Raw genomic sequence first — 11,641 nt, 5'->3', positions numbered from 1 at the left:
TGATATGAAAAACTCACAATACGGCGATACCGAAGCGGAAACGGAGAGAGGCTTGATCCGGGACTAACGTGACACTATTTTCTTTGAAGAAAATTCACGAAAATGAGCTGGAAGATCGAAGGGGAAGGGGCGGCTGCTCTGAATCTTAGAACCTTAGGTTTTCTCTTCAAAAAGATGTAATGAAAATGAGAGGAAATATGTGTGTGTGTATTTCAGCCGTGTAAGTGTGTGTAGATGTGTGTGCGTGAGTTTGCTAGGTAATTAGGGAAAATTTTTGCTAAATTACATACGTAACATGCTAATTAAATTGCTAATACAATGCTAACTCAATATTAACTTTACTAACTATCTCACAATAAAATTTAAAATACACAATTAAAAATCTTTAAAAGTTTTAAAATCACCTAATGATTAAATTAGGCTTTTTAAAATAGTAAAAACTTATAAGTCATTTAAAATGCCTTAAACCTAAATTAAAATAAAATACCACATTTTAAAATTTGCCAAAATCGTTGCCGGTCTCTTTTCCCCGATCCCGCATCGAATAATTGCCTGAAACATGAAACTCGAAAAAATATTTTAACGTGCATCACATAAATATTAAAATAATGCAATTTAAATAAATGCATCGCTAAAACTCATTTTAGATAAATCATGATCACTAAAAATCATTTCAAACTTAAATAAAATATTTAACAATTAAATAAATGCATGAGATTTACGTGTACTGATTTTGGGCTCTACAACTAATGGTGTACAATTATAACCACAGACATATCATCTCGATGAATGATAACCACTTGGAAAGTCTGAGGGATGGCTGTTCGGTATAATCATCATATGACTACTCATCTACATGTTTGGACATCTCTATGCACTTACCAAGAAACACAGTACACAACATCACAGATGCTAGCCTCGAGCTCAAGCGACCTTTATCCACATTTTAGGCGGCTGAATCCACTAAGAACGAATTTAGATCATACAGTGTTTACAAATGAGTTTCAACATCGAATTACGATTCATTTGTATTAAAGTATAATCAAGGTCTTTATCTATGTTGTTCACATGGTATACAGATAAAGAAATAACAAACCATGAAATAATGAATTATATTAAAATAAAAATTGTTTATTACAACTGAGTCAATAAATTCTCTAGCCAACAGTTGGCTTACAAGACATCTACTCTAACACATCACTCAATGTTAAAGTTGAAAACTCGAAACCCTTTCTCTCTCTGGTTCAAGTGGGCGGTCGACAAACAACTTCTCTGTCCCCAGCTTTCTCAAATGTAAACTAGAAGCCATCGACCATTGTTGCCTTGAATAATTATTATTTGAAAAATTTGCAATTGTGGACAATCCATCATTTGGCCTTGATTTTAGAATGTCTATCTCATGAAATGTTTTGATTTATGTTGTTAAAATATGTAATATTATTATTATTTAAAAAAGAGGACTACCCGAACCCTACCCTACCCAAGCCTGATAGTATCAGGTACCCGACTAGTCTGATGGTCACTATAATCGAACCTACCCTGCCCTACCCAATATGATAGTATCGGGTACCCGACTAGTCGGGATTGGGTAATAGAAATGCTACCTGAAAAAATTGGGTAATAGAACCGAACTACTCGAAACCCGACCCGTGCTCGGCCCCCTACTTCTGGGCAGAAAAATTGCTAAGTATGCTTAACAAGAAGGGGATAAATTATAATATGTCAAAAAGTTGGCAATTGAATGAGAAGAAATAGAGGAAGTTGACAATGTAGGAGATACAAATAATAAAATTATGTCGAGTCCCTCGAGTGGAATGTTAGAACAAAAATTGGAGTAGTCAGAGGAATGTGAGGATGATCAACCAGAAAGGACGGAGAACTCGGATGAGATGGAGGAGGACAGATAAAAAGCATTTTAAAGTGAAATTTATTCAAAAGGATAAGAGCGGTAAAAGGAAGAGGAGCTTGAAATTTTAAAGCTCGAGCTATCTAAAGAAGGATGCGTTGTTTGTGTTCAACTACTCTGTTTCTTTCAGGCTTACAAGAACTTCGATGAATAATATAAAGAGAAAAAAATAAATAGTGCACTCATACTTAAAAAAAAAATCAAAGACATTATCAATGCAAATGATCTTAACATAAAGAGTAGGTCTCTTGTGAGACGGTCTCACAAATTTTTATCTGTGATACAGATCAACCTTACCGATATTCACAATAAAAAGTAACATTCTTAGTATAAAAAATAATATTTTTTCATGAATGATTCAAATTAGAGATCTGTCTCACAAAAAACGACCCGTGAGGCCGTCTCACACAAATTTTTGCTTAACGTAAATGGAAAACTGACGTTGAACGAGACACAAATTCCTTATTGATACATAAACACAAAGTTTAATGTGCATCAAGTAAGTCCAAGTAACACAAATATGTTCATCCACGATTGTTAAAAATATCGAGAAATCATATATTCATAATCAATATAACCCAAACTCGGAGAACCCAATTTGAGAACTAAATTTTGGATAACTTATTTTTTGATAAATAATTCATAACCATTCAAAACTGCTTATTTTGAATATTTTATTAGTCTTTTTAAAATGATTTTTTTTTTACCAAAAATGATTTTACCTTATAGTTTCCAAAAGTGGAGTGAAATTCTTTTGACTCGCACATTCAAGAATTTCATTTCCGTTCAACTATATAAAAAGTTTCCGCATTATTAGAGATTCTCACATATCTTAAGCAGATTGACTCGATCAAACACTTTCTTCACAAAATCAAGCCCGCCAATTTTTTCTCATCTTCGACTTAAGCAGCGAACTCAAATTCAGCTTTAGTTCTTTGATCTTTCGTAAATCCCACGAGCATACTACAAAAAGGAGGCGCAATAGATCTCATATTAGTGTACTTCTCTTCAAATTTGTTTGCTTTTTGTTGGTTTTGGATTTGTTAGCTCATTTTCGACCGCATAAATTGTGGGATTTAGTTAGTATTTGCTGTATCTGTTTATTTTAGCACAAAAGCTAGGGTTCTTCTGTTACGGTACCTGTTAATAATTATTTTGATCGAGTTTCTCCTCGGTGCATTTTTGATTAATCAGGCACTTCCCATTTTGTGAAAATCTAGTTTTGCTTGTGTCTTGTTGTTGAATTGATTGAGTTAAGCTAATTTTGATTCGTCTGTATGGAAGTGTAAATTTTGTGTGCTTTGGATGCGGTGGTGTTTGTTTTGTTTTTCTGGTTAAGGTTATATTGGTGGGTTTGAATGAGGAACAGATGTGTGCAATGTCGTGAGAAATGAAGACTTGTTTTGTCAAGAAATGGGGTGTGTTTTTGGGAAAGAGATTTCATCTGGGCCGTCTAGTGGTACTGTCGTAGATGGAAAGGGGAGGGTTGACGTAGAAGAGAGAGATTCATCTAGGCCACCAGGGAAGAGAGAAAAGCTAGTAGTTGATTCAGTAAGTAAATCTGAGGTTGGTGGTGATGCTGGTGAGGTTCGAAATGGCGAAAATCAGGAGGAGGAGCTGAAGGAGAGGAATGAACGGCGCCCAAAGGGTGAGAGGAGGAGGTCTAAGCCAAATCCAAGGTTAAGTAATCCCCCCAAACACATCCACGGGGAGCAAGTGGCTGCTGGGTGGCCATCTTGGCTCTCAGCAGTTGCGGGAGAAGCCATCAATGGTTGGACACCACGCCGTGCTGATACATTTGAAAAAATTGAGAAGGCAAGAGGCTGTTCATTTTGTTACCATCTTTTCTTTTTTAGTTTGTTCAACAACTACTTGAATGTAGTCTGTAATTTTTGCTAAGTCTGTATTTTTTGATATGGTTATTGTGTTTAGATCGGACAAGGTACTTATAGTAATGTGTATAAAGCTAGAGATGCCATAACGGGGAAGATTGTTGCGTTAAAGAAGGTTAGGTTTGACAATTTGGAGCCTGAAAGTGTGCGATTTATGGCTAGGGAGATATTAATTCTACGCCGATTGGATCATCCCAATGTTGTCAAACTGCAAGGATTGGTGACATCAAGAATGTCATGTAGTTTGTACTTGGTGTTTGACTACATGGAGCATGATTTAGCTGGCCTTGCTTCTAGCCCTGGGATCAAGTTTACGGAGACGCAGGTGAGATTCTTGTTTTTTCGTCTCTTTGCTTTATTCATTTTGGCAGTGAGTAGTTCCTTGATATATAATTTTGTTTGGTTGTAGAGTCGTTCTCTTATGTTTTCATAGTGTGGTTGATTTATAGGTTAAATGCTACATGCATCAGCTGTTGTCTGGCCTTGAACACTGCCACAACCGCCATGTATTGCATCGTGATATAAAGGGATCAAACCTTCTTATAGATGATGAAGGCGTACTTAAGATCGCTGATTTTGGATTAGCTTCCACCTTTGACCCAAACAGCAAGCAGCCCATGACTAGTCGTGTGGTAACACTATGGTATAGGCCTCCAGAGCTGCTTCTTGGTGCCACCTATTATGGATTAGGTATTGACTTGTGGAGTGCTGGATGCATTTTAGCCGAGCTATTTGCCGGGAAGCCTATAATGACTGGGCGAACAGAGGTAGATGTCACATGTCATGATTTTAATCTCATGCTTGTACTGTTTACATATTTCACACACACACACTCTCTCTCTCATGAATTCTTTAGGTAGATTTCATATTCTGAATGGAACCTAGATGGATAAAAAACAATAAACAAAAACAAAATGAGTAATTACGAACTACAATTTACTTCTGCGCTAGAATACGTAATCTGAAATACAAGTGTTTGCGAATGCTAGATTGCTAGTTGTTTGATTGTCATTGCTTGGCATTTTGGAGTAGCTATATGTGTTGGTGCTTAGGACAATATTCAGCACCAATATCTCATGCACACGAGATCATAGTTTTGTTGACTTAGCCTGAAAACTATGTGTTATTCTTGTAGGTGGAGCAGTTGCATCGGATTTTCAAGCTATGTGGTTCACCATCAGAAGAATATTGGAAGAAATCGAAGCTTCCTCATGCAACCATATTCAAGCCCCAACAGTCATATAAAAGATGCATAGCACAAACATTTAAAGATTTTCCGCCATCATCATTGCCTCTAATAGATCGTCTACTTGCAATTGATCCAGCTGATCGCCAAACTGCTACGGCTGCATTAGAGAGTGACGTGAGCTCCTCTAATCTTGCAATGAAGTCAAGAATACTCTTTTCTTTGAAATAATATTTCAAGAGTCACGTTCTAATTTTGTATGGTGCATAATAACAGTAATTTATCCAATTTTCTTGTTTACAGTTTTTCACAACAAAGCCTTATGCTTGTGATCCTTCAGCCCTTCCAAAGTACCCGCCGAGCAAGGAGATAGATGCTAAGCGTCGTGATGAAGAAGCTAGGAGGTATGAAAACAGCTATTTTGTTCATACTGATGTTTTTAAGGTTCAAATAAATAAACGAATGCATGTGTTGGCATAGAGACTTGTTATGTATTGCCATCTAGTAATATTATTTGTGTTTCTTCTAATGGATGGATGAACAATTGCTTGTGAGCTTCATTGAGTTTCTGTTAAAGAATAAATGATTTTTTTTCGGCTGCAGGATAAGAGCTGCCGGTAAAACACAAGCGGATGGTGTGAAGAAAACACGTGCACGTGATCGGCAGCGAGCAATTCCGGCACCCGAAGCCAATGCTGAGCTGCAAGCTAATATTGATGTAAGTCAAATAAGATACACGAGTCAGCCTCCCATTTATTGAATTCTTCGTGCTTTTCCTTCATAGGTTTTTGGTTATTCACGATGAATAATTGATTTAAGCCATTCATCTGTGTCTGGAAGTACTGCTCCCTTTTCTCTATTTTCTCTTCATTCTTCCTTTTTTATTAAGTTTGTGTTTTAGAATCATCAATTCTCTCGTATTCCGTGGTTTGTTATTTTTATATGAATTCTCGTAAATCACGTATCTGTTGCTCCCATTGGAGTAGAATAATGGTTTAAGTTTCTGATCTTGCTAGCATTTTAGACAGAAAAAGGGAACACGCTCAAAATACTTAAAGATAGGTCTGGACATTGGGATCACATATTTGTAAGCGAACATTTTACTAAGACAAAAGTGAGAACAAGAGATCATTCAGAATAAAAAAAAGAAAAGAATGCACTGAGTTATAATGTATCTGGTTTCTTGGGAAATTGTGAGTCATTATCTGATTCTTGACTTTTAGATGTTTTGGCGTTGTAAATATCTCAAGAAATTGTCGGGTGCTGCTTGGATTGTCGTGTTTTGTAAAATATATGAGTTACGACTTTGTTGTCTGTTGAAAGCAAGTTACGAGTTTGACTATTAATTTGAGATGCGGCTGGGACAAAATTGTTGAGTCTGTGTGAATCGCTACACGTCTTAGAACATGAGTTACACTACTAATTATGGCTGTAGGTCTAACGTAGTGGCAGATTATCGGTCTCACAAGAACCATAAGTTTAACTAAAAAAGAAAGGTCCTCAAGTGCATGAGAATTTTAAGCGAGAATGGGTTTGACTAGTTATCTTTTCTTGTCTCGATCAAGTTACTTAAACGAGGTTTATTTGTTATTTATCCAACTCTTGCTTCCCATGAAACAGAGGAGGCGACTAATCACACATGCTAACGCAAAGAGCAAGAGCGAAAAGTTTCCTCCCCCACACCAAGATGGAGGACTCGGTTATCCCTTAGGATCGTCTCACCACATTGATCCATCCTTCGACCCCCCCGACGTGCCTTTCAGTTCTATGAATTTCTCGTACTCCAAAGATCCTATTCAAACTTGGTCTGGCCCATTAGTCGATCCCTCAGCTGCGGTCGCTCCAAGAAGAAAATCGAAGCCATCGAAGAAGGATAATCGGAAGGGCTAAGAGTCATATCCAGGATAAAGAGAAATATCTTGTAACATAGAACCGTCCTATAATGCTGCTAGATTCAACACTTCTGGAGGTGAAAAAACTGCGAATTCGTATCTTAAGTTTGAACCAGGAATTTATCGAATGATTTGAGAGGTATAGTAGTAGTATTATCTGTTCTGAATTCTTGTCCATCTTCTTTTCCATGGGGATCATGAGGATTATTCTTCAGTATTGTTTATTTTATTTTGTTCTTTTGTGTTCCACTGACTAATTGTAATATTATTGATGACGCATTGCATTTTTTCCCCTTTTCTTGGTTGAAGACTTGGCTTTAGTTTCTTTTTTCTTGTGTAGTCGTGAATGCGATTTATTTTATTAAAAGATGTTAGATGTCGATGGATTTAGGACTTCGATCTAGCAGACTGTGTTTTAAATGGTCAAAAAAATTATATATATGTTTTTGAAAAATCGCTGATAAAATTTAAAATTAATCTACACATGCTATATTGCTATATGTAGGATTCAAAAATTCGAGTTTTTTTTTTAAAATTAAATTATTTGATGATTATTTAAATATAATTTAAATAATCATGATATATGTACAAAAAGGATACATATGTAACAATATATAATAAACTATAAAATTAGAATTTATTATAAAAATAAAAAATGTATTGTTTTATCCCAAAATCATTATATATTATCATTTGTAAAATACAAATATTTCTGTAAAAAAATTTCAGTAAAACAATATAAGTGAATTATAACTACAATTTTCACATGATATTCAAACATGTAATATTATCTTTTTGACCACATATTTCTATTAATTTTTATTTTTATTTTTATAATATTAGGCGTAGACTTGCTTAACTAAAAAGGGCACATATGTGAACTAGGAGGATGAAGCAAAGATACGAGGGCTTCCTAGTTCTCAAGTTTGAACTTTGAAGATTCACCGCTTCCCTGGGAAAAAAAAAAGTAACAATGACGCACCTACTCAACTAATAGACAAAAATATGATTTCGGTCTTGTAAATTGGTCTGTTTTGGATTCTAATCATAAAATTTTTCGAAGTTCTGTTTTCATTTAATAACATTTATTTTGTTGTTTTGGTCATTTTTTTTGTCTGAAACCACTAAATTCAATGAATATTCATTATTTGACATTGATTACCTCTTAAGTAACTCATATGGTACAATTATAAATTTATGTTACACAAATTAAAATCCATCTAAGAAAAAAAAAACAAAGACCAAAACGGTTCCTAATATTTCAAATAGGAGGAATTTTCTTTTATTTTTCCATTTTGCTTAGTTATATTTTAATATATGTAATATATATTTTATTATCGGCTCATGACCTACGTAAGAGAATATCAATGTCAAATAAGCAATATTGGATTTAGTGATTTTTGGGCAAAAAAAGATCAAAAGGGAAAAACTCCAAGTTATTTGAAGAAAACAAATCTCGACAAATTACATGACTAAAATATAAAACATGCTAATTTATATAACCAAAATCCTAATTTTAGGCTGCCAAAAAGTCGCTGACATAAAATGACATATTCCCCCCTCCCAGCTAATTTTTGATTTCCAATCATATCAAATATTTTATCCTAAAACAGTCTCACAAGTCGTATTTTGTGATACATATATCTTATTTGGGTCATCCATGAAAAAGTATTACTTTTGGAGTAGGTCTCTTGTGAGACGGTATCACGAATCTTTATCTATGAGACGTGTCAACTCTATTGATATTCATAATAAAAAGTAATACTCTTAGCATAAAAAATAATATTATTTCATGGATGATCCAAATAAGAGATTCGTCTCACAAAATACGACACATGAGACCGTCTCACACAAGTTTTTGCCTTATTTTTATGCTAAGAGTATTACCTTTTATTGTGAATATCGGTAGAGTTGACCCGTCTCACATATAAAAATTCGTGAGACCGTCTCACATATAAAAATTCGTGAGACCGTCTCACAGGAGACCTACTCACCAAAATTAGGAAATATGGTTTTCTAAATAATTAAATTAATTTTTTTGATGAGTGTCCAAAACAACTTACAATTTTTCTAAAGAAAAAAATAAATTTGTATTCATTGCAGAGATTTGCTGATTTTTTTAAAATAAAAGATTTTTTTGGAGTTAATAGATCACATATTTCCATTGCAGAGATTTGCACTAGTTGATATAGCCTCCATTCCTCAATCTCATCATCAGACGATGAAGAATTACCCAAGTGTGAAGAACCTGCCATATAGTTTACCTACAGTTTAGTTCAAAACAATAAACATTAACAAACACGAAATTCAAACAACCATGTATCAACGCCGGTTGATTCCATCTTACATGTAGGGGCACTACCCCATGATAGAATCAAGGGCCCAAATTTAACCACACATACATGGGGTCCACTAATTTTAAAAAAATCATATATGTGTGTGAATCTTGTCCATCCAAACCATGTGGGGGCAGTGCCCCTATATGTAGCATCGAAGCTACCATCAACGCCAATATTCAAATTTCAATAAAAATTCAACAAAGAGTAACATCATAAGTCTTCATATCTGACAACACAAAAAATATCGTACCTTCGTGAGATACAATAAAATCTAAAGATTCATAATACAAGCTAATTTATGTCTTCGAGCCATCTTCATAAAGAGGTATTTGCATTGATCTCGAGAGCCTCATTTACTTGACTTTGCCCCGATACAAATCCAAAGTTTCCAGTTGAGTTCTTTGTTAAAATATATCTGCTAGCTCTTTGTTAAAATCAAGACCTCTAGACTTGAATTTATCGAACTCTTTATTTTTCTGCATTACAAGATTGAAACAACAAATTTCAACACAAACATATTGTCAAGTCTAAAGTGAATTTCGTTGTAAAATTGATTAGTTGCTATATATACATGTAATACCTTAATTGTTATTGGTCTTTTTCTAGTTTCTGAACAATTACATGAAACAGCAAGTCGAGGCAAGGAAATTCCTTTCTCCGCAAGACGAAATTGCCCGTATAGAAGTGCCTTACGTTGGAGACAATCGTCTCTAAGATACGACGACTTAATCCAGAAGATGTAGCACAACATGTTCTGGATGACAGCAAACAAGAGTATGCTTGAACTTTGAAGTTTCAGAATAATGAATGCAGCAAGATGTCAATAGGAAATGCAGCAAAAATTGGTCAGTAGTCCATCGAAAATGGCTGAGAGGATTATTTATAAATGGTCAATCTGTTGCGTAGAAGAGACGCGTCTTTACGGACCGGATGTGTAGAAGAGTCACAACTCTTTGCGAGAAGTCAAGGGACACAAAGTTTGGTGCAAAAAGCAGCCTAAAGGAGATGCATCTTTAGCCAAAGGACACAAACACTGGTTGGTGTTTTTAGAAACAGCGCAGCGCGCGCAGCTTCTCGCGCGCCTTGTTCTGTTCGATGGCTCCGAAACCAGCAACAAGCACGCATCCGCGTGCGATGTGGCTCACCCGCGCGCTAGCTCAATCGAGTGCATCATCTTGTGGCTCGAGTGACTGACAAAATTTATTTTTCCAAATAAATTTGATCCAAAATGAATAATATTAGTCAAAGATCGAACCGGACCTGGCGGCCGCGCGCGTCCTTCTAAAAACTTCTGGTACCCCTTGGAGCCCAAATCCTTAGCTCAACTTGGAGCTTATCAGGGAGACTTCATTTGGCTATTTTCTCAATGTGAGACAAGCCACATTTGAGACATCTCACTTCCTTGTTCATTCACCACTCCTCACTCTTCCTCTTCTTTTCTCTTCATTTATCCAACATTAATCAAATCTGTCCATTCTTGCTCTGAAGCAGTAACAGTCTCATTTACAGAGTCCAACCCCCGTCCTGTATAATTCTCAATAAAATCTTTGAATGCACGCCAATCTGACCTGAAACGATTAAATTTCTGACTCATTTGTTCTCGAGTCTGCCCAATTTCTGCTTTGGAATTGAATTACTGACATATTTTTGTCCACCACTCACCAAAATAGTTAGTTCTCATCTTATCTCTTTTTTCGTATTCTAGCAAATGTGTCAATAAACATCTTAACATCTTTCGTACTCCAATAGATTCGAGAGGAACCATGTTTGCTACTTGTTTGTTCACATGATTCTCCTGTCATTTAAAGTTTCATCGTTAAAAATGTTATGTACTTGAGTACCTCTTGGCTATTTCTTATACAAATTCTTCAGCTATTTCATCGACCTCCAACAATACATAATTAAGTTCTAGGGAAAATGCAACAATCTTTCTCCAGCCAAATGCAAAAATGAAGCAGTAGATCTAGGGAGATGATATATATCCAACAGGAAGAAATTATGTTAACAAATTTACATCAGAAGACCAGAAGAACACATAATCAATAAATGGTGAGTTTATCTAATAGAGTTTACTATATGCAAGAGAAGCATTAAATTATATGATAACCAGATAAACTTCTTTAGTTCCTCACATTAGTTCAAAAACTCATCTCTATGACCACCAAGCACATTCTACACAAACTTTCCTAAAGGACAGTTCAGATTTCCTGCTTCCCAGTTTAAGAGGAACATGAGCCGCCTAAAACATGTGCAAGACATTGGTAAAAATCAAAACAGAAAATTTGCAAAAAAGAGATCCAGTCATTCTAACAGTAGAGCATGCTCCAATGATTTACTCAAAAAATTGGTGTCCTCAAAGAAAAATCTACATTAGCATTTGATAAAAACCAACATGCAGGACTGTATAAATGGTAAAACAATTCAAA

At 35.3% G+C, this 11,641-nt stretch overlaps 1 protein-coding gene across 1 annotated transcript; it reads left to right on the top strand.

The window, feature by feature from the left end:
- The first annotated feature begins 2,690 nt into the window (after positions 1–2,690).
- On the top strand, positions 2,691–7,201 carry LOC142551278 (putative serine/threonine-protein kinase At1g54610). Its single transcript, XM_075660425.1, has 7 exons — positions 2,691–3,721; positions 3,839–4,123; positions 4,248–4,565; positions 4,934–5,161; positions 5,288–5,388; positions 5,588–5,702; positions 6,605–7,201. The coding sequence occupies exons 1-7, from the start codon at positions 3,320–3,322 to the stop codon at positions 6,872–6,874; spliced, it is 1,719 nt and encodes a 572-aa protein (XP_075516540.1). The 5' UTR covers positions 2,691–3,319; the 3' UTR covers positions 6,875–7,201.
- Positions 7,202–11,641: the final 4,440 nt, after the last annotated feature.

This window comes from Primulina tabacum, chromosome 7 (genome assembly GCF_025594145.1).
Source record: "Primulina tabacum isolate GXHZ01 chromosome 7, ASM2559414v2, whole genome shotgun sequence".
NCBI classification, from domain to species: domain Eukaryota; kingdom Viridiplantae; phylum Streptophyta; class Magnoliopsida; order Lamiales; family Gesneriaceae; genus Primulina; species Primulina tabacum.
Note: the sequence above shows the minus strand (reverse complement) of the source record. Positions and strands in the feature narration are given on the sequence as shown.